Raw genomic sequence first — 23,665 nt, forward strand, 5'->3', positions numbered from 1 at the left:
TGCCTGAGTCAGGTCTGCTTTCTTTGCACGAGAGCTCGGAAGCACTTGAAACACACTGCGTGAGTCAAACGTTTAGCTCGGGTCAAAGGAGCAGACAGATCAGCAAGTGACTTAAGTTTCCTGTCATTCAACTTTAAATGACATTTTTTGGGAGGTTTTGCTCTGAACTAGAGCCTGAATTTAGTAGGATTTGAGACAGAAAGGTGGTTTGTTCTGTTTGCTGAATATATATGACCAAAATTATGAAACTTTTCTACCATATTAAGATTTATTGAACGATGCCTGTATATACGGTAGCTGTTAATAAGTTGGTAGTAAGCGTGAGGTCGCAAATCAACCCGATCAATGTAATTCCATTCAACTAGCACTCAAAAAGTTTAAGCACCTGCGTACAAGGTCACTGACTTCCTGGTTTTCCACCAATGACCGGCTACGGTACATTCAAGGACTGCCGTGATTTAGATTTTTACAAGAGAGGCTTACTTGCTCGTGTGGTAACTCAGTGACTATTTGATGAGTCATCATAAAATGTCAAATACCTACTGAAAAAAATTCTTTGGTTTCAGACGTACTTAATAAAATTTGTTTTGAATTCTGATTTACCCGTAAGCCAACCACCATGTTGGACATTGTTCCACCTGCGGGTACAATCAGGGAACTCGCTAACTTCCCGACACAGAATCCGTGTTTGCAAACTGAAGCTGGATATCTAGGACGACACTCTGGACTGGAGATCCAGCACGGCCTGTTAACAAATGCTCCTGTTGCAAATTTTCCATACGGCTTATTCGTTAGGGTCATAGATAAGTGAGCTGGGATCATTTTAATTTAATTTGGGCAAGAAGCAGGGTAGACTCTCGACTGGTTACCAGACAAGTGCAAGAATCATTCACACCCTGATACCTAAGAACAATTTAGCTGTCTATGAACCTAACCCGAGAGTACCCAAAGAAAACCCATGCAAGTACAAGAAACTCTCGTGCTTGGATTCCGCCAACCAATGTTCCCTCTAAGCTGTGCAACTGCGCATTTGCGCACTTGTCGCACACTCTCAGCGCAAAACAGATCCAGCGCAGTGAACTACAGCCTAACGTCTTTTTTTAAACACAATGCTTCTCACAATGAACTGCTGCTCGGCCACACCGGGACACACACTCTTCTTTGTAGTTTACTTGAGACCCCCCCCCCCCTCCATTTTAAAGGGGTACACTCATAATTACAAAAACCGGGGTATGTGAATAATAGAAGAAAAAGTGGATAAACGGAATGAGATTTTCACGTTTTTGAGTAAAAAGGATCTGGTCTGAAGCCAAAGTCGAAAGTACAGGATGAGATGGTGTATAATGTTGCTCACGGTGGTCAAAGGAGGCGCTCACGGGCTTAGTGTGTTTGCTCAGACACACACAAAATTCGACGGAACATTCCCCCAACCTCGGAACAGTAGTGCAAAAGTGCTTATCCACTCAACCATAATTTTGAAAGCTCATTATTTTAAAACCGGCTATTCTTTTTTTCCAGGCCGTAGTCACGGTCATGACGTGAAACGGAATGATTGCTAATTCCGACGGTCCCTGTTATGTGGTCGACTGGTTACGAGGAGTATTTGTGTAAGGTGTCTCACAAGCCGTTCCCCACAACAAAAATGACACTGTGGTTTTCCAGCACAGTGCGTTTACCAGATAAGTCCTGGTACAAAGAGACACAATTATTTGTGTCGTGTGCCGCATTAGCTGTCTCGAGTGCACGTACCGAGGTTTGTTGAAAATCGGTACGTGCGCCACCCCGCTTTCCGAGCCGCCGTCGTCGGCTGAACCGAACGCGATTGAACGCAATCAAAGAAGAATGAAGAGAATTGAGGCTAATTAGGACAGAGCAGAAGGAGAGAGGGCCCAGATAGGGGGAAACAAAGATTTCTTTTTTTATTTATGATGGGAAGAAGAAGAAGAAGAAGAAGGAGCCTTCCCCTTATGTGCGAATCGCCTGCCCGACGAGAGACCGGACTAATTATCACTCTAGGGCTGCTTCTGTTCTCCCACGCACGGTTGTAGCGTCACGGGCTAATGTAGATCTGAGACGAATGCGCCCGGCTCGCTCGACTCCTCTCGTCGCAAGAAAACGGGCCCGAGATCTTCTGCGTATTGACAGTCCCGTTAACGTGTTTTCCTTATTTTTATTGTCGTCGTTACTTAAGGGAAAGCCGCAGCTGCAGTTAAAGATGGTGTTGGAATTCTGTCGGAAAAGCCCGGGTTAATGTGATCCCCGTACGCGAGATAGATGCGTGCCGTCCGCATAGACCCGCCATTAAATATATATTGAGTTTTCCTTTTTTAGAATTCACTTTGAAAATCAGGAACTAATATTTACATTTGGCAGATTCGCACAAAGATCTCGGAGCGGTTTTGAACCACTGAAGTCAATAAAAACAAGGAGGAAAAATCTGACTCATTCATACAGTACAACCAAGCAGGCCTTTTTTTTATAAAAAAAATAACCTCTGAACTGAAATTAATATATTGCAATGAAAGAATTGTTGTCTGATTTTAACATTGCACACGGGTGTTTAACATTTTTCAGTGATAAGACAATTACTAAATCTTTACACAACATTTTATCGACAGTGGAGGTGCCTCGTAGGTGCATAGATTTAACTATCGAAGGATATTGCATGTAGGGTATTAATGATCTGTGATAGTTAATCTTTATTTCTAAAAGATGGGGGGGCGGGTGTTTATTTGACTTTGGACTGCTATTATTAGAGGAAATTGTCTATCCAGGTCAAATCCTGAGTTGTTCAGTGATCTGACCGTTCAGTTTCTACTCTGAGTCCATTTGTTATCGCTATTATTATCATTAAGGTGGAGGTGGGACTGCATCAGGGATCCGCCCTGAGCCCCTTGCTGTTTGCGGAAGTAATGGATGGGCTGACAGATGATGTTAGACTGGAATCCCCTTGGACCATGATGTTCGCAGATGATATTGTGATCTGCAGTGAAAGCAGGGAGCAGGTGGAGCAACAATTAGAAAGATGGACTGGAAAGGAGAGGAATGAAGAAAGTAAAACAAAGTAAAACAGAATGTATGTGCGTGAATGAGAGGGGCGGAGGGGGAAGAGTGAGGCTACAGGGAGAAGAGATAGCGAGGGTGGACGACTTCAAATACTTGGGGTCAGCAATCCAGAGCAATGGTGGGTGTGGTAAGGAAGTGAAGAAACGGGTCCAAGCGGGGTGGAACAGTTGGCCAAAGGTGTCTGGTGTTCTATGTGACACAAGAGTCTCCGCTAGGATGAAGGGCAAAGTTGATCAAACAGTGGTGAGGCCGGCCATGATGTACGGATTAGAGACGGTGGCGCTGAAGAAAACAACAGGAAGCAGAACTGGAGGGAGCAGAAATGAAGATGTTGAGGTTCTTGCTCGGAGTGAGCAGGTTGGATAGGATTAGAAAGGAGCTCAATTAGAAGGACAGCTTAAAGTTGGATGTTTTGGAGACAAGGTTCGAGACGGCAGACTTCGATGGTTTCCACATGTCCAGAGGCGAGAGAGAGTGAGTATATTTGGTAGAAGGGTGCTGAGGATGGAGCTGCCAGGCAAAAGAGGGAGAGGAAGACCAAAGGACAGGCTGATGGATGTTGTGAGGGAAGACATGAGGACAGTTGCAGTTAGAGAGGAAGATGACACACTGTAGCCACCCCTAATCGGGATAAGCCCAAAGGAAAAGAAGAAAGAAGAAGAAGATTATTATCATTATCACTTAATGACCATAACTAATGTCGGTATACAAGATTTTGGAGGGTTGTATCTTTTTTTTTTTTTTTTTTTAGTAAATGCCGCGGTGTATCGTGGTTCTTAGGATTCAACTAGCTCGTGAAGGCTTTTTTTTTTTTTTGGGGGGGGGGGGTCTAGCGGGGAAAGGAAAAGTAGTTACGGCGTCCCCAGCTGGAGCGTTGATGGATGAGCTGTGTCACCGCCGCACAATGACTAACTCAGCACCTGCTCAGACTACATCCTGGAAGGAGGAGTACGGATTTAAGCCGTTTGTTTGGACGGGGACGGCTGCAGCGCGGCGCTACGCAGCTAAACATCACGCTCACATCCTCAAGATAAGAAATACTACAAATAAATGAAATGTTCGCCTCGTACGTCGCAAATCATCCTTTACCTCGCGTGAACTCATCTGGCAAACGGTCTGGAACTGCACACGTTTTGTCTCCGCTTTTTTCTGCTTTTTTTTTTTTAATACGAGAAATGAAGCGAGTGGACTCTCGTTGAAAACAATAAGAATCCAGCGTCGCTCCACACATTATCAAATGTGGACTGTTTTATTGCATTTATATGTTCGGAATCGCCACGGGGAGACTTACCATTTGATAAACACAAGCAATTACCTGGAGCCTGGAATTTGCAGGGGCCCTAAATGTCTCATAAAAACTAATTAATAAAGTTTTCTTCAATTCAATTACTTTCCAATGCCCCCCCCCTTTCATTCCTCATCCAATAGACTGTTCCATCATTTTTCAGGATTATTCAGGAAGACTCTAGCAAAGCTCTTGTGAGGAAAGTCAAGTGTTGATACCTGAGTTGAGTGGAGAAGGGACAAAATGATTATTGATTACCAAAACTTTGACATCGAAAGCGATTAACAGACAAAAACGAGAGCTAATGAATGCTTTTGCCAGTCGCTGTAGCACTGCTGTCGGTGTCGACAACAAATAATGCAGTTTAAATAAAGTGGAGCGTGGCTTTCTCACAAATACTGAGTTTTAAAGCATTTATAAATGCTCAACGATATTAAATGTTGAATAATGTTCCTGTTAATTAAAATAAAAGCGCTGCGATGCTGAGAAAAATCATCAAAAAGGATTTTAATGACTTTATCATTGAAGACCTGGTGTTGAGGTGAACGTGAAAAGTGAAAAGTTTTTGTCAGTACAGTACGCGGCTGTGGAGGGACCCCCCCCCGTAATTGGGTTTGGCTTGGGCACCCGAATGACCGAATAGGCAACAGCTAATAACAGCAGTTAACTAGCGTTTACAGTCGCGCGGCTGTTAAGAACGTCATCAAATTTCATTTTACATTTTGCCTTCATCATTCAAGTTAGCGCAGACTCACTAATGGCAAAAATACAAAATGCCCAATAAAAGTTTCGCGCCAGCGAAGGACATCAATCCCTTTTCCGCTTTGAAGTTGGAAATGATTATTTTCCCGTCGTGTCAAACGTTCCCGGGATCATAAAACACCGGTAAAGGCATATTAATTACACGCAGTCACCAACCAATCATCAGAAATTATTATTTTTTTGTTAAGGTCAGTCCAATGATTCATTTTCAGCGGGCAAACACTCGAGCGCACACGGCAGTAAATTCAAGTCGCGCGCACCTCCTGTGCGCCGCTGATTCAGTGCCGCACTCCACGCGGCATTGTATTACGTCTTTATGAGTGGACGTGCGCATTCTTTGTACGAGTTTATTATCAGAAAGTGTGTGCAGTCACTGTTTAATGGAGTCACATTGAAAGAAGACTGTTAAAAATGTTTTCTGGCAAGCTTTTCCATGTAAGTGCGAGCTCTTTATCAGCCCCTGAAAAATTTGTTAAAATGTGTAGTGGATGCCCATTGCGGGGTTATATGAATTATCATCTGAATTAAATTCTGGGGTAATTTATGTGGCCCAAAACAAGACTTTAGTTCCTTGGAAAGGTCCCGGACATGTTTGGGTTAGGCTCCGAATAAGAATCAAGGAAGTAGAAGTCCAAAGAAAATGATTTCATTCATATCCATTACGCGATTAAAAGAAAATAATAAAGAAAAACAATACTTGAGTAAATTAAATGCCTGACAAATCTACAACAATGAAGTACAAAGATATATTGAGGTATTCGTGGCCTGACATGAGATAGGATTTTTTTATTCAAGCAAAAACTTGATACGGGTCAACAAATACGGCAAATAGAGAAAATCTATTTTTTTGAAAAACGATGAATTTGGTCAAACTAAACTTATAATGAATGATCGGTTATAGAGCAATAAACAGAGCCATGTATTAATTTATCCTCTGTCGAAAAACAACCAAAAATCTTGCAGTTAGTGAGTCACAGTAGTTGTGAAAGTCTTCTTTTGTCTGCGGGACTGTATTATACTGCCCCCAATGGCCAAGTAACACACACCAAGTTGCGATGAAATTATCATGATGCGCAAACTTGAATTCTTCACATTCAGTTTATTTATTACTACTTGTAACATGATACAACATGATAGAGTGGTTATTTCAAAACATATTACAGACATCTTTGGTTGTATTTTAGGTGTGGCTGGAACGGATTAATGACATTTCAATTCATTTCAATGGGGAAAGATGATTTGTATTTCTAGTTTATTTCCCACCGCTGGTTCGCCCAAACGAGATGCTTTTTCTAAATGTCACGCTTTTTTTTAATGTGTTGCTTCAGCGTACGAAAGTGCCGCAGAACGTTTGCGTCGGCGAGCATCTCCATTTCATCATCAAGTCATCGCGTGAGGCTCTTTCTTCGTCCTCCATTTTAAAACGCCGTATCGCGTGAAATAGTTGCATCAACAGTCGCAGTGTTCACCAGCCCGTTTGTTTTCACTTATTCAATAAAGTTCCCCGCGTTAAATTGCAAGTTGAATCCTATTTGCGGGTGTGTGCAAAGTAGCCTCTGGGCTCCCTCGGCTCGTGATTTCCTCGGTGGAAGAAGACGCATCGCTCGAGCAGACAAATTCATGCGGACCATACCAAATAGCGAGCGCGCTGCAGGTAGCGACAACGTGAAGGAAGTTAAATGATAATAGGTGACAACAAAAATGATCAATGAGCACTGTTGGGAAAGAAAGGAGGGAAAGAAGGCCCCCGGGCTACGAGCGGTCATTCCATTTTATTTTTTCGCCGCGCCAACCACCGACTCGCACAAATGCGCACGCGTACATGCACGCACACTTGCTATGCTGCAGTGCTATTCATTCTGCGCAGTCCGCGGTGGTTTAGATTGGCAGCGTAAAAGATTATTAAAGGGTTTGCACGCCGAGCACACACCCGCCGTTGCGGCGCAGGCACGCTCACTGGACACTTCATTAGGTACAGCACGCTTGCATACTGAACGGTCGTGCGTGACGGTTTCTCACATTGGATGTGCTGTTGAAATGAAATCAATGAACAATGATTTCAACATTACAAAAAAATCTAAATAATGAAACATCCCCCCACCCACCCCACAATATAAATTGCTTTTGTCAACCAAACACGGCTTTAGACCAAACTATTAAGAGGGACATCCGTGGCCCGTACCATTTATAAAGAAAATAAGGCATCTGGTAACATACAAAAACATCAATAACTCATTTTGTTTATTGGCGGTAATAAACACCCACTTTGTTTGACTTTTTATGACTGTAGTGTAGCAAGTAGCAAATCGGTTTTCGAACGAAAATTTCAAGATTTTTTTTTTTGCTTCTGTTTTCGAATGAAAATCGGTACTCGAACGGCCCCCACAAAACCCGGAAATAAGAGAACCCGCGCAGCCTTACGCGCTTTGTTATTGTCAATTCGAACGAACTCCCCAAAAAAACACCCGGAAATAACATAACTCGCGCGGAGGTTGATTCGGTTTTCGAACCGCCTTCTAGAACGGATTGTGGTCGAGAACTGAGGCTCCATTGTACACGAATGCATCCATGGTCACGCGTATTATCGTAATCATATTTCAGGTGTCTTCTTAGCTCAAATTGAATGAGAACTGGTGTCATTCCTGGAAACTGGAAATTTGCAGCAGTTGTCTTTCTTCTTCTCAACTACTTTTAGGAGAAACTCTGAACCGTCTCTGATCCAACACCATCCCGTTGGTGAAATACTTCCAAAATGACACCAGTGCCAGGTCGTCCAAATAGTCCCACTTTCGAGTTTATTTTATGCAAAGATCCCCGTAGGTGGCAGCATTTCTCGGATTTGGTTCTGAGGTCAGCACAGCTTTTGAGTAGAAGATAAAGATGATGAGAACCTACCCTTGTTGTGCCCTTTATTATTAATGACGCGGAAAGAGCGAGAAACTTTTACTGGTGATAAAAGAGAATCTATGCTTTCTTTTGGAAGATTCTGCTTTTATATTGACACAATCTTCTGCAGCCCTCCGCAAGCCGAGGTTCCAGGCGGCGGCGGAGGCCGTTACCCCCGGACGCCGAAGCTAGGTTAAAGTCCTCCGCCGCCGCCGGAGCTCGCTCGTCGGACTGCGCGTCATTCCCGTCCGAAGAACCATCCGAATATTAAACATTTACACCCAAAGGTTCAAATCTGTATGGGAGTATTCCTCCGTCTTCCTGAGCTACCAATACTGCTATTTCTTCATCAGATGAGGATAAATCCGAGAAATCAGCGCTGGGCATGAATGGTGTCCCATGCAATCGAGCGTTTGGAATAGCACGTACGCCCACGTAGCTCATGTGACTCGCCAAAATGGCAGCGCGTCGGCAAAAATCTTCTCAAAACACTGTTAAATGAGAGAGGATTTAGCATCGCATTGTCAAAATAGAGTGCATATTACATGACCTATTGGATACGTTGTTAATGCAAAGCACTGGATTTACCCTTTAAAAAAGAATTCCCACTTCTAGGCGCTTCCCGCTGAGCTCTCCCAGGACCAGTTTTACCCAGCCTTGCATTTGTGCAAGTCTACCTATTGTGTGGCCAACGGTTGTATGTTACAAAGTTTTTTTTCCCATAAATCCATGCAGCAACGATCAGCCCGCAAGCTCGGCGCATCCAGTCTGTGTCTCTACAGACCAAGGGACGACTTTTCCTTTGTCAGGATGATTTGTTATTACTGGCTTTAATTGTTTGGATTGTAATCAATCCCCACCCCCTCCCTCCTCTCCCTCCGCGACTGGGGGGAGCGTCCATAAATCACGCGGCTACATCGTTTTGTGCTTGAGCTGCTGCATCACATCTATTCGGCCAGTCAGCCATCGATCATTGGAAAACGCTCATGAATCTTCCTTGGCAGTTTAAACGCTGTTTACTCTGCTCGGAAAACACTTTTTTTTTCTTTCAAAATTTTGAAAGTGCGGACGAAGTGGGCCGGTCGCGGTAGCCTCAACCTTTGCGGGGCTGGGTCTGCAATGGAGTCAGGAACGAAGAGTGAGGGATTTAATGTGATTAGCGGACGCGTTCATTTGGATGTTTCGGTGGCCGTATGAAATGGGTTTAGTGCTCCAAATGGGAGTCACCTTGGACGGGAGAATGCCACTAAAAGCATTTCCGGGAAAGAGAAATCCTATTAAAGCGGTCAGACTGGCATACAATCATTTTTTTTTCCGATTGCAAATAACGAGAAAGGCCCCGACTTCCAAGTATCTCGAGTCGCGAGTCGTCACGTGGTCGTCGTTTTGCTTTATGCGATTGATGACAAAATTGGGGACCCGAGCGGCTTTCAGATATTCCGTCGTACGCGGCTTTGTGAGAGTAAAGTGGAATGAAAATGGAGCAGTTTGGGAATACGAGCATCCAATTCAGGAACAAAGGGCTTAAACACTGCGAAATTGTATTTATTGTTTACAATTTCAGTTAGGGTTAAATTTTGGTCATTCATTTCTTTAGTTGTAAACATTACGGTAAGAATTAAACGAAAATGAAATGTAGTGCAATGCAATTAAAGTTCCTTCATTCGTTCAGTTTCCGAGCCGCGTATCCTCACGAGGGTCGCGGGAGTGCTGGAGGCTATCCCGGCTGTCAACGGGGAGGAGGCGGGGTACACCCTGAACTGGTTGCCAGCCAATCACAATCACACCTAGTGGCAATTTAGAGTGTCCAATCAATGCATGTTTTTGGGATGCAGGCACGGATATATGCAAACTCCACATGGGCGGAGCTGGGATTTGAACCCTCGGTCTCAGAACTGTGAGGCCAACACACTAACCAGTTGCTTCACCATGCCGCCCTCAAAATAACTTCAATTTAATCAAATTAATTTAAAAAAATGATGAATAAACAGTTGGAACGATGGATCTGCTAGTAAAGTGTTGGCCTCACAGTTCTGAGGTTGAGGGTACAATCCCCGGAGTTTGCATGTTCTCCCTGTGCCTGCGTGGGTTTTCTGCGGGCACTCTGGTTTCCTCCCACATCCCAAAAACATGCATGGACACTCTAAATTGCCCCTAGGTGTGATTGTGAGAGTAGCTGTTTGTCTCTATGTGCCCCCTGCGATTGGCTGGGAACCAGTTCAGGGTGTACACCTCCTCCTGCCCGTTGACAGCCGGGAGAGGCTCCGTCACTCCCTGCGACCCTCGTGAGGATAAGCGGCAAAGAAAATGGATAGATAGATGAATAGACAAACTTAATATTATTAATTTGGTTTGTATTTGTTGTACTTTTATTGTTTAATATAATTTTATTTAAGTATGCTTGTATTTAATACACCATCATTTAACTGTCAATTATTTTTGTTTATAATTTCTTTATCGTATTTAATTGTATTAAAATGAACTTTCATTTTCTCCATTCAACTCATTTTATTGACTTGAAGTGAAAGGCCTCGTTGAATAAGATTTTCAGTTTGTTTTGAGTGTCAACATATTGGAAAGGGCTGTCCTAATGTTTGCTTTTCTCTTCCGCAGCTCCCATCAACCCTCACCTAAGTAAGTACGGAGCCTCGCACATTATCACTTGTACAAAGTAATCACGCCCCCCCCCACCCCGCCCCACCCCGGCCGCGAGACGTTCCCACCGCCAAGCGTATGTGACCGGCATCAGTGATTTCACACACAGTGATGGATGGCGTCACGCCATTTGCATGTGCAAGTGTTTCCTCCCGCCTAATGGAGTTCTTCGTTGTTGCGCTCAACTTCACAAAGTCGCACGCTGGGACCGATTGAGGGAGGGGAGCGGCACCGTGCTGCTGGATTTATTTACTCACGTCCATCCATCCATTTGGTTTGCCGCTTATCCTCACGAGGGTGTGCCGGAGCCTATCCCAGCTGTCATCGGACAGGAGGCGGGGTACATCATGAACTAGTCGCCAGCCAATCGCAGGGCACATAGAGACAAACAGCTCCACTCACAATCACACCTAGGGGCAATTTAGAGTGACCAATTGATGCCCCATGTTTTTGGGATGCGGGAGGAAACCGGAGTACACGGAGAAAACCCACGCAGGCACGGGGAGAACGTGCAAACTCCACACAGACGGGATTGAACCCGGGTCCCCAGAACTGTGAGGCTAATGCTTTACCATGCTGTGCCACTGTTTTTAAATGATGGATGCTCGCAATAAATAACAAGCACGTTATTCGCCGACATCATCATAAGAATCCGTGAGGTCGTCCCTGTGGGTTCAATTCCCACTGGGTGAAGGTGTGATTGCTTGTCGAGCTCGAGACGCTTCCCGTTTGACCCGACAACGAAATCTGCCGCCTCCGCGAAGTTTTTGCACCTTGGAAGCACAAACAAAAGGTGAAAAGTTTCGAACGTGATAAATCGTTGATATTTAAAATATTTCAGGACTTTGACAAAGTAGGTGTGTTTTTCAGCAAATAAGGAAGGATAGGTTTTTGAAAATATATCAAGAATAGGCCAATTTTCGAATATGCATATAGGAAATAGTGCATACCCTTGATTGACATTTTGTCTAACACAGGATTTTAATAGGGTAAAAAATATTGTTACCCTAGCAGCATAATTGCGCAAATCATTTTGGAACGTTTTTGAAAAACAGGATTGTATTTTTGGAATCGACATCGTGACAGTTTGTTACAGAGCAATGGTGAGTGTGGTAAGGAAGTGAAGAAACTGGTCCAAGCGGGGTGGAACCCTACGAGCAACGCAGCATGTGGCAACTCAGCTTCTGTTAGTTAGCATGACAATTAAGAGTGGCTATTTGTTGGTGGAAAGCTAACCATCGATCAAACGCAGCAGCGCGTTATTCAGTCTTTGAGTCACACCGCAGATATTTGAGCACATCATGCTAGTTATAAACCCCACAACGTTTCAACGTATTACGGTAGCTTGAACAACACAAAACGGATTCTGAAAAGACGCATTTTTCAGGTTGTAGCTGTATCCTAATAGCTTGCTAATCGCACGATGTTGTGGTAGAAATGGGTCTTGTGATTAAAAACGAAGTAAAGTGATGGGAGGAGGTGCTCAACTTTTTAGATACGTACTGGGCTAAGATTAGCCAAAGTAAAACAGAGTATATGTGCATGAATGAGAGGGGCGGTGGGGCAGGAGTGAAGCTCCAGGGAGAAGCGATGGCGAGGGTGGACGACTTCAAGTACTTGGGGTCGACAATACAGAGCAATGGTGAGTGTTGTAAGGAAGTGAAGAAACTGGTCCAACCGGGTTGGAACAGTTGACGGAAGGTGTCTGGTGTTCTATGTGACAGAAAAGTCTTTGCTAGGATGAAGGGAAAAGTTGATAAAACAGTGGTGGGGTCGGCCAAGTTGTGCAGATTAGAGATGGTGGCACTGAAGAAACAGGAAGAGAGGAGGATGCACGAGATAGGCCTAGATGGAAAAAGATGACATGATGATCGGGACAAGCTGAAAGGAAAAGAAAAAAGAAGAAGAATCGTGATATCGTGAGTTAAAAATGAAATGGGGAATTACAGGTATGCTGCCATGCTAGCAACATGTGCCTTAGCGCAATAAAAATGCTCGAGAAAATATGCAGGAATAAAGTTGTCTAATCTTGCTGCATCACTCTCTGTTCGGGGGAGGAAAAAAAAAAAAAAAGGAAACACCACTTTTGGAGCGCGACCTTCATTTTGAAAATCGCTGCGCCCACGAGCAGGTGAGAGCGGGCGAAGGGTTGCCGCTCCCTCCCGACCTCGCGTTCAGCCACTTTCAGCTTCGTTCCTTTTTTTCGGCGCGCCCACAGAACTCACCTGATGAGACGGCCGCCCACGCCGCTTCGCTTCGGGTCGCGACTCGGCAAACGGCTGCGAGCTAGGTTTTAATAAATCAATGAATATTTATCGGAAAAGGAGGCGCTCGGCGCGCTGAACGCCGGTGCTTTTCAGGACAGCGCCGATTAGACGTTTTTGGCTTTGTTTCTTTTTACGGATTAAGCGGAGGTTCTGCGTGTGCGCCCTCGTGTCTTCTACATTCGCTTTCCATCGACGTTTATGCGTGTTCTCTTTGTTCTTTAACATCCAATGTGCATCTTCCCCACAGAGTTTAAGTTATGTATTTGAACAATGTTAAGATATATAGTTGCAGGATAAAGTATCTGATTAGAACTCAAAACTAGTGAATTTTTTTAATAGAGCACGGCAGCATTAACCAACACCTCCAATCTCACTTTTTTCTTTTTTTTGACATTATGATTCTGTATTTTAACCACGATAAAGCATTTTGCGTGTCCCCCTCTGCGAGAAGAGCTGTAGAAGCGAAAATGCGTTTTTTATTCTTTCTCTGTATGATGTGACACACTCGAGGCTGACAACGAGGCACTCTAAAGGATTATCTATTATTATCTATTGGTATTGAATTTGTATTTTCAGGCATGTACAGTAGCTGGCTAACTGCACATTTCAATTTCCCCGAATAACCCTTGATCCCAACAATGCGCTCAAGTTCTTATATAGTGGGGGAGGGCCAACGCCACACCACACCCTCCCTAAAAAAAAAATCTGGAAAACTGAAATGGTGAAAAACATTTTAACACTATATTCCACAATTGAATACATTTTTCAGATATCTTGTATATATATAATGTATTTAGAACCAAATCTTTGAATTCATTTCACAGGGTCTTCAAAACAAAGACATGGAACTCTGATTAATGCCGTGCACATATAATCCATCCATCCATCCATTTTCTTTGCCGCTTACCCTCACAAGGGTTGTGTTGTGATAGCCAGCGTGACGGTGTTGCTGCGTCGACGCAGATAATCACGCGAAAGCGTTATAGCCAGAGGAAAGTGGCCGCCTCGCTCCATCCTCACAAGGGTCGCAGGGAGTGCCGGAGCCTATCCCAGCTGTCAACGGGGCAGGAGGCGAGGTACACCCTGAACTGGTCGCCAGCCGATCGCAGGGCACATTGAGACAAACAGCCGCACTCACAATCACACCTAGGGGCAATTTAGAGTGTCCAATTAATGTTGCATGTTTTTGGGACGTGGGAGGAAACCGGAGTGCCCATAGGAAACCCACGCAGGCACGGGGGAGAACATGCAAACTCCACATAGGCGGGGCCGGAATCGAACCCGGGTTCTCAGAACTGTGAGGTCAACGCTTTACCAGCTGCTCCACCGTGCCGCCTGCACACATAAATAAATAAATGAACATTTTAAATAAGAACTGTGTTTACGTTCATCGAATCTGTGGCTGTGGGCTTTTTATGGCGTACATACACGCCATCGTGATTTATTTTTTATTTTTCTGGCAGTTGTACACACACAAGCTAATGTGGCGTATGTGTGCTGCAAAAAAAAACAAAAAAAGAAAGCCGCAGCAGCAAATCCCTCCATTGTGAGCGCTTCTTTGACAGGGAAACTCGACGCGTGGGCTCGCCAATGTTGCAGTCAGCGGAAGTTCACGTCCTAATTTAGAAATCTGTTCGTTACATCGTGTGGCGTAATTAGGACTTTGCCGTTGTAAATCCCCCCCGAGACACGTAAACACCGGCCACAGGTCTGATGAATATACAGTATGCACGCTGTGACTGTACGTTTCTAACTCTCGCCAGGGGAGTTCCACTGCAGCTTCGAGGAGGAGCCCATCTGCATGTTCACCCAGGACAAGAACGACGACTTTGATTGGACGCGCCACAGCGCCGCCACGCGCGACACCAAGTACACGCCCAACACCGGGCCCAGCGGCGACCGCGCCGGTTCCAAGCAGGGTGAGCGCCGCCTCCGCCCGCCCCCGGTGGCCGACGTTGTCCGGGTTTCGAGTGTGTTGGGAGTATAAAATCAAACCAGTCAATAATGTACATCCATCCATTTTCTTCACCGCTTATCCTCACGAGGGTCGCCGGACAGTAATGTACAGTATATAGAAATTAAAACACATTCGCACCCCATGCAGTAATACATACATTTGCACTATAAAATGAGCAACATTCAAAACTCTTTTCAAAGCTTGCTTCAAACACGCCCCGAAAAGTACCACTATTTTGAAAAAAAAAAAAAAAAAGTCTGAATTATTTAAAGTACGAGGCTGCATAATGGATGCCGCTACCAATTTGCTCGACAGAAAACAATCAAAACAGCTTGCGCGCTCCCCTCCGCCGTGGTTGCCGTGGCTACCGCGGCCCGGTGTTTAGCATGCGGCGTGTTCATTACCAGGTATTCAATAGTGCGGATGAACAGAGGAGAGGCGGAATGGAGGACGCGAGCTTATCTGCGCCGCCACTTTTGAAACTCGGCGGAACTCCGGCGGCGGCTGAAGCAGTAAATAATGCATCGGCTCTAATCAGCTAATGGTCTCAAAATGTCCGGCATTTCATTACTGGACCCTGTTCCACTTTGAGAGTAATTATCTGAGATTCGGACCACGGAGATATTCCATTAGCTTTTTGGCTTTTGGGGGGGGGTACCTCCCTGTGACCCATAATGCCAGCAAACTCTTAAACCTTGCTGACAAAGGCTCTCATTAGGAGATAATATATGTCTTAAAGTGTAAAATAGGTTTGTATCATCACCATGGCAACCTCTCTCTCTTTTTTTTTTACATATAAGCCACTCTATCCATGTCAAGGTCATATAAGAAAGAGTCGTATTTTATCAAAAAAACTGGAAAGTTGAACGTAGGCGTGCAATTGATTCATCAACACATGATCAAATATCAATTTAATCTCGTGTTTTTTTTGGCAGTTTATTAATTGTCCAGTCCAGTGATTCCCAACCAGTGTGCCGTGAGAACTCTTCACGTGTGACGCGGGAAATGATCAGAATTAATTTCCAAAATTATTATTTATGAAACAAAATGGATATTTAGTCATCTATCCATGCCAACAATTATAGACAGAAGAAATAAATGCAAATAAATGTTTTTCTTTCAGATGGGAGGTTTCCAGCATTTTACTTTTTGAGTGTGCCATGAGATTTTTCAAATATAAATTATGTGCCGTGGCCCAATATTAGGTTGAAAATCACTGGTTTATAAATTGTTTGCATTCAATTTTACAGAATTTGAGGCTCTCAACCGCAGATATCGGTAATTAATAAGAACGCAGGCTTTTTCTAATCTCATCAAAATAAGACATCTGCAAATATATTTCACATGGGGAAACAGTTCGTTGCCGCCGTTAACAATTGATTACTTTGCTAGTAGGTAGACACTTCAGACTCGCGGGTCAGGTTTGGGGTTGTGTTGGAAATGACGGGTTCATATGTGTTTCCCCCCCCCCAAAAAAAAAAAACCCAAAAAAAATACAAAATTCGGGTGAAATTCCAAACGGTTTGTTTCATTTTCTTGCTCAAAGGTTTCTACATGTACATCGAAACGTCGAGGCCACGGAAGGAAGGGGATCAGGCCCGGCTCGTCAGTCCGTTTTTCAACATCGCCCCGAAGAACCCCTACGGCATCGCCAACCCGCCGGCCTACTGCTTCAGCTTCTTCTACCACATGTACGGGAAGCACATAGGTAAGCTACATGCTAGTATCCACGTGGGACAATTTGCCGTCATTTACGGCCTACGAGCCGCGACTTTTTTCACACGCTTTCAACCCCACGGTTTATGCGGTGATGTGGCTAATTTGTGCAATTTTTTCTAACGGCCGCAAGGGGGCACTCGAGCGGAAAAGGTAAGAATGAGACCGGGGGAATATATGTGCCGAGGAAGTGACTTTTACCGGCCCTGTTAGCGCTGCACTAGCGTTAGCACTGTGCTAGCGCGTTGGTGCTGTGTTACTGGCGTGTCTTACTGATATTTACCGGTAAGTTTTGTTTTAACCAGTCCTGTTAGCGTGCTAGCTTTAGCGTGACACTAGCGATAGCGTTAAATTCTTTCTGTGTACCGTCTTTCTTTGTGAATATCTCATGTTTCAATGTGGGCTTATGTATGAATGTACCAAATGGTATTTCCTTTACAAATGTACTCAGTGAGGCTTGTAACCAGGTGCGCTCTGTAGGCCGGAAATTACGGTACACATCCTGCCGTTGGGTTGCTGGAAAAGACACTTCGTGATTATTATGGGAGCAGTCAGGCCCTCCTGAAATTGCTTAAACCCCTTGGAATTTTTTAAAAATTCTGGCCCCAAAGCCAGTTTCACGCGAAATTTGGTGGACGTGTCCATCACGAGTCAACCCACAACAACAACAAAAATCTTAACCAGCCATGCCGGAAAGCAGACAGCGAGCAGGAACATTTCGGTTCCATGTGGCCAATTCAGGATCGATTTGGCTCTTTCGTCGTGTCCTTCAAAAGCAAACACGTCCTTGAGCGTTTATCCTTTTGCTACCAAGTCCAAACCACGTAGCGTCAACAGATGGGTGGTGCTAAATTGCAAAGGTGATAAACGAGATTTTGCCATTCTGTGCCAAAAAATTGGCTGGGTAGCTTCCTAATTAGTTTGTTGTCATGAGATCCTGAAGCCAGTTTCACGTGATTACGAGATCTGGTGGGCATCTCCGCCATGTGGAGATCCATATAAATAGTCTCAAGAGGGCACACCCGAAAAAAATACAGGAAGTCTGACATTTTTGTTTTAAACGGACATTTTTTTTTGCGTCCTTCAGCTCCTTCACATTTTGTCTATTGCCACAAAATTTGCTTCTCAACTGCATTTTCCTACAGTATCCAAGTCACGAGCAATCTTCATAGATCTTCACAACAATAAAACAAAAATGCTTTGTTGCTTTGTGAATAAATGAAGAAGTCCTTGATCTACCAACGAGATCCGTTCCAATGCTGAATCTTCACGAGTCAAAATTTACGTTGAAATACTTTGTCTAAAAAAACTAAAATAACATATTTTCCGCACTATAAGGCGCACCTTCAATGAATGTGCTATTTTAAAACTTTTTTATATATAAGGCGCACCACATTATAAGGCGCATAGAATCGACATTACAGTAGAGGCTGGAGTTACGTTAGGCATCCATTAGATGGAGCTGCACTAAAGGCTCAATATTGATCCAAATATAAGGCGCACCGGATTATAAGGCGCACTGTCGGCTTTTGAGAAAATTAATGGATTTTAGGTGCGGCTTGTAGTGCGGAAAATACAGTCCATGAAAATTTAAAAAAAAGAAGTGCAGACGAGACATGGGCGTCTTAAAGTCGAAATTGGAGGAAATGGAGGTCGAGTACGTCGCAACCCGAGGACTTCCTGTACTCTAAGTACACCACAACAACACAAAACGCAAGTAAATGCTTATAAACACCTTCAATCTCCCAACAATTTCAAACTCATCTTACAGTACTACCCTTAAAAATAAATGAATTTGCAGATGATTTGATTTTGAATGTATGTCGGCCATGATGTATGTAGGAATGATTCACGCCTGAAACAACCAGTTGTGACTATCTGTACCGTTCTGGACGGATGGACGACGGAAAGTTGCGGAGGAGCAACAGCAGTGGTCAATAAATGTCTTGTTGAATGTCCTCCCCTATAGAAATTTATAAGCATACACTACTGGGTTATTACGCGGAATAATGGACATCGTGGCTTCTCGCACATTAAATATCATTACCGCTCACCTGTACATAAGCAGAAGTAATGAAAGCGCCACAGCGAACGTTATTTATCATGCGCGAGACTTCACTTCGGCCTTGGGGCGACTTGACGGATGAACGCTCTCGAACCTGAAGCTATCTGCCACCTGCGCATCTGGCACAATAGCGTGCGCGCGCGTGCTTGTCTTTTTGCCGTGATGGAGCGGTTGTTTGTTTACGCCATGAAAGACAAGGAAAAATGGACGCCCGCCTTCGCGGGGGCGAGGGCGTTTTTCTCATCGCTTCCCGGCGGCGTTCGCGGCGACCGCTGAGAGGATTTTTGAGCGGCTGTCAGGTTGTTCCAGCTAAAGATATTTTACCGTGTATCTCCTCCTCTTTGCAACACAACCTTTTAACCGTTTGAAGGTGGCAAAGCTATCGAGGGAGCGCTCTTCCGGCTTTTTGTCAGCCACTTCAGCTTACTCCACCAGGGGCCCAATCAGCTGACCGCAAACATTGCGCTATTTGGATTTGGGTGTGTTTTGTGTGTGCGCATGGGACTCGACCACACGCCCGAAAAAAATAAATCTGATATAGCGGCAAACTCAGGTTTGAGCTGAAGGGAGGTTATAGGCGGCTGCGTGACAGCGCTACAGGATAACAGATGTCACAACACGACTGACTGGTAGGTCCGCAGCGTAACTGGACAGCGTACGCAATTGTGCACCGCTGATGCAATCTCTTTGCAGATATTAAAAGTATAGTATAACATCAGCTATTCAGTTTGTGGCATTTTTCAATGCGATTCAATGACTGAGGGATGACTGGTTGTTACATCCAATGGCATAATTCACATATGTACTGCAAAAAAATGAAAAGAAGAAGCCAGTGGTTTCTTTCAGGGAGCACACGGAACTTTCTCTAACAACGATTGCTGCTCCACCACACTCTGTTTTTCCTAATTTACCTTCCACACCCGCTTCCACCCTGGTCTTAAAGACGTACACTCATAATTACAAATGTTACACTACTTACGCAGCCCATCAATGCGTTTTATATTGACAGCGTCCACCGCCGCCGCTTTAGTTCGCAACACAGTCTGGGCAACGTTGAGCAAAGACGAGCGAGACATGCTGCTTATGTTGATTGGTTTTAGGATGCAATGACTGTCGGAGTATGTGAATAATCGAAGAAAAGGTGGTTAAACTGGATGAGATTTTCTCTTTTTGCGTGGGAAAGGTCTGGTCTGAAGCCAAAGTAGAAAGTGCAGGATGAGATGGTGTGTCATTTTAAAATTCCCCCTTGGCAGTGCACAAAAAGCTAATTCTGTATTTTAAATATAGGAGGCAACATAACATTAACCTTAAAACGGTTTGGGAGCATCAACATCATCCCCGTCGTCGGTAGCTCGCGAGAGGCTGGCTACTTGAAAAGTAGATCTTGGGGTTAAAAAAATGTCTGGGCACCCCTGATCTACAGTTTATAAAGGAAACATTCTTTCGGATAACGTGTTGTGATCATATGATCTTGAATAATTCATGTTTGCAGTTTAATACATGGCTTATTGCAGAATGGTTGGGAAAATAGTAATCCACTAGGTTATCTGCAACCGGTAATGTCTCAAACGCAGGGTTATGCGCAAAATATATGCGGTTGCCCCTTGAAGGATTTGACTTATCGGCCCGGTGGTTCTTAGCACTTGCATGTCCCCCCCCTTCGTGTCTATGCGAGTGTCCTCCCCGCCGATGTAGTAGCTTTACGGTGTATTTTACACAAACCAATAAAAATGTAAAACCTCCCCAGAGCTTAGGGCACGAACTAGCCGGGATGCAAGTACAATGGCGGGAAAAGGGGATTGACATTATTATTGCACCCGGTTTAAGCCAGTGAACACCTCTCATAACCGCTCGCAGCTTTGTGGAGATTACAGGTGTAATCATGCATTATGCGTCCTGTGGCGGTTCAGCGGGTGGGGGGGGGACAACCCAGTCCCAGTTCAGCGTTGCCTGCGCCGCTGTTTTGGCTTGGTCTTTGTTCGCTAGTTCCAGAGCCACCAGGTGTTTTTATCAACCCACGGGACCACCGGTCCTTTTTTTTTTTTTTTTTGCCTGTTTGTGTCACCAGCTACGGACCATCACCTCTGACATTTATGAGCTTAACAAAGCAGAAAATGAAGTCTTGTCCGATCATTTTGGAGCCACTTTACGCGGGGAACCGGTCTCCGAGGGAAGTTGCCGAGCTGGGAACATTCATCTCGTAAAAAGGTTAACTCGCTGCACTACTTCAATTATTCCCGCAGGAAATAAAACTTTTATTAACTGTACAGGCTGTATTTTAAGTAACGGGTTGATTGTATCGGGGAAGGGATCGGGTCTAAAAACTAAGACCCAAAAAAAAATTTAATGGGAGTGACTAGCTGTTCCAGACCAACTCGCAATACAAAACTATTTTCAAGCATTAACCGTAACGTTTGTATTGTAGTGTCTGCGTCCAGGCTTGTCGCTTTAAGAGGCGGGTCCTGGCCGTGTGATGTATGGCTTATTAAAAATGATCAGTGATGGAGGGGGGGTGGGGGCTGAGCCATAAAGCAGGGAAACACTGACGCGACTGAAGTCAACCGCTGCGCTGACGTCTGCGCTCCTCTCCCTCGATTAGACGTTGGCAGCAAGCGTTTGGCAGCGTTTAGCTCGGTATTCTAGAGAGACGCGAGCCGGCGTCGCTGCCATCGCCGTCCTCCACCTGCTTGGCTTCCCCCAACCTTCTGCTCCACATACAAACCCACTTGGCTGACTCCTTTCCTCAGTTCCTCATCCAGCTTTCCTCCAGTTCTACTGGCATTAATAATACAAGTACACACACACATCAGAGTTGGCGCTCCACTGAATATTTTCGAGAAACACAGATTTTTTTTTTCCCCCCTTTGCAATCCTTTTTTGGAATTGCTTCATTTCTCTCATTTATATTTTTTTGCCTCAATACATTGTGTGGACTTGAAAGCACTCAAAACAGACTTTTGTACAACTTGTCTTAGAGACCTTGTTTAATGGAACTTTCCGACTTGGGATCCTAAGCTCCTCCCCTTTAGCTACAGTTGCTATCTCCCACCTGCTTGCAAAATGGCGACAGGACAGAACAGGTTCGAAGTCGATTCTCTATCGCTTATTCCAGATAATATATGTTTTTTGCCAAATGCGTCAGACTTGTCCAAGAGAGTTCTACAAAGAGGTCTCAACTATTTCACGCAAGGATATGTACACGGAATTAAGATTTTGGACGGAGCAGGACGCAATGTCAGAGTTACAGCGAAATGGCCTGACAAACCTCATATTGAAATAGTGGAATCGTACTGCACATGGAAAGCAGAGTGAGTTCTTTTTACCTGGAAAAATCATGAGTAACATCATTGTAGTCTTTATAAGTGAGTTAGGTTGGATTTTCTACAAGTGCATTTAAACAATGGCGATTAACTCCGTCGTCACCAGATGAAAAAGTTTGATCCATCGTAGACACTTTGTCGACGGTATTTTAGGCTTTGGAAAAAGAATCAACCGTGCCCCTTGTGACCTAGCAGGACAGCTTTCATCAGAACTTCGCGTTCCCCAAGCGCATCTGAGGACCATTTTCTTCGTAACATTAACTTTTCCAAGCGCCCGCTACTGACAACCGGCATTGCTTGTGGGACAACATGACAGCAGGGGTGTGTCAAGCCCGGGGGTTAAGGCAATGCGGCTATCTAAATGATTGATGGGTCGGAAAGGTCCATTGCTACCAAATTCGAACTGCGTAAAAAATAATAGACGGATGGCTGATGGAAAATCGCAAGGGAAAAAAATGTTTTTGTCATTTCATGCCAAAAATTCATCTGTAGCACCCTCAGGAGTTTTCTCAAGTTGAGCTCTCCGAAGCCAGTTTCACATAGCAATGTGAAAATGTAGGAGCCACATCTAATATAAGTCGACTTTCAAAAAAAAAAAAAAAAAAAAAGTTTCTAGAAATCAAGTCTGAAAAGCTATTGGAGTTTGAAGTGGCCATTTTCGTGTCATTAAAAAGCAAAGGCCTTGAAGACATCGTGTCGGCTTACTTCCATTCTGAAATAAGTACAATAGCTCGACGGACGTGACTAAATTGCTTGACCAAACATCTTGTGTGTGATGACGATCGCGCCTTGAAGAGATTCACACTTGGTCCTGAATTAGCAGAAAACTTTTGGGAACTTTTCAAAGACCCTATCTACCCTACCTAATAATTGCCAGAATTAGACAGTTCCCCAGTTACCACTGAACTCCCGTCGCTATGCTCCACCCATTTATCAGGTCGCAACATCCATGTGTTGGGCGTTAGAATTTTCAAACTGTCCAGATGACCTCAGGAGTACGGATAAGTGCGAGTGTGGCGGTCAAGGGTCCAGAGCGAACATCTGGTGGGATAAAAGGAGGAGCTTGGAAAACGAAAAGCAGGCGGCGAGATGAGAGCTCCGCCGGGCCTCCTGCCGAGGTTGAGTAGGCCGTGACATTTCCAATTTGCTCAAATTGATCACCAGCCAGATTCTCGCTCGCTTGCCTGGCCCGGTTCGTCTGTGGCGAAGCCCGAGCCCGCTCCGTGCTGTGTTATGATGAATGAGCTAAATGTCAAGGACGTGAAACCGGGCTCAGATCTTTTTGCAGCCACGATCCTTTTAGCACTGCGCTTCCCAGGTCGGGGGAGAAGTTCACCCGTAAGCCCCGCGTGATAGATTTGCGATGACCCCCGCCCCCGTGGACGTGTGTACTCGGAAAATGATGCAAATACTAAGTGTGCGCGTGTAGAGTTCTGGTTGCTGTGAAAGATGAGGACCCGACTTCATGCCGAAGAGAACACGGAGCGAACCAGACATTTTGCATTCAGCGAGGAAATCGAGCTTACCTACAGTTAAAGCGTGGTGGAGGATCCATAATGTGCTCGCGGAGGACTTCAACGCATCGGAGGAATGAACAGTGAAACATGACAGAAGATTATCGAGGCTTTTAAGCGCAAAATACACTTTGCAGTGCTGGGGCGGAAGACAATAACCACACGTCTGCTA

The 23,665-nt window shown here is 44.6% G+C and overlaps 1 protein-coding gene across 6 annotated transcripts in view; it reads left to right on the forward strand.

Annotated features, from left to right (window-relative positions):
• Positions 1-23,665, forward strand: part of LOC133496745 (MAM domain-containing glycosylphosphatidylinositol anchor protein 2-like) — a 175,004-nt gene that overhangs the window by 141,393 nt on the left and 9,946 nt on the right. For all 6 annotated transcript variants that reach the window (XM_061812670.1, XM_061812673.1, XM_061812667.1 and 3 more), the window contains 3 exons: positions 10,613-10,633; positions 14,685-14,840; positions 16,425-16,586. In XM_061812670.1, the coding sequence (XP_061668654.1) occupies positions 10,613-10,633; positions 14,685-14,840; positions 16,425-16,586 (339 nt within the window). The remainder of the gene's footprint in view (positions 1-10,612; positions 10,634-14,684; positions 14,841-16,424; positions 16,587-23,665) is intronic.

This window comes from Syngnathoides biaculeatus, chromosome 23, assembly GCF_019802595.1.
Source record: "Syngnathoides biaculeatus isolate LvHL_M chromosome 23, ASM1980259v1, whole genome shotgun sequence".
NCBI classification, from domain to species: domain Eukaryota; kingdom Metazoa; phylum Chordata; class Actinopteri; order Syngnathiformes; family Syngnathidae; genus Syngnathoides; species Syngnathoides biaculeatus.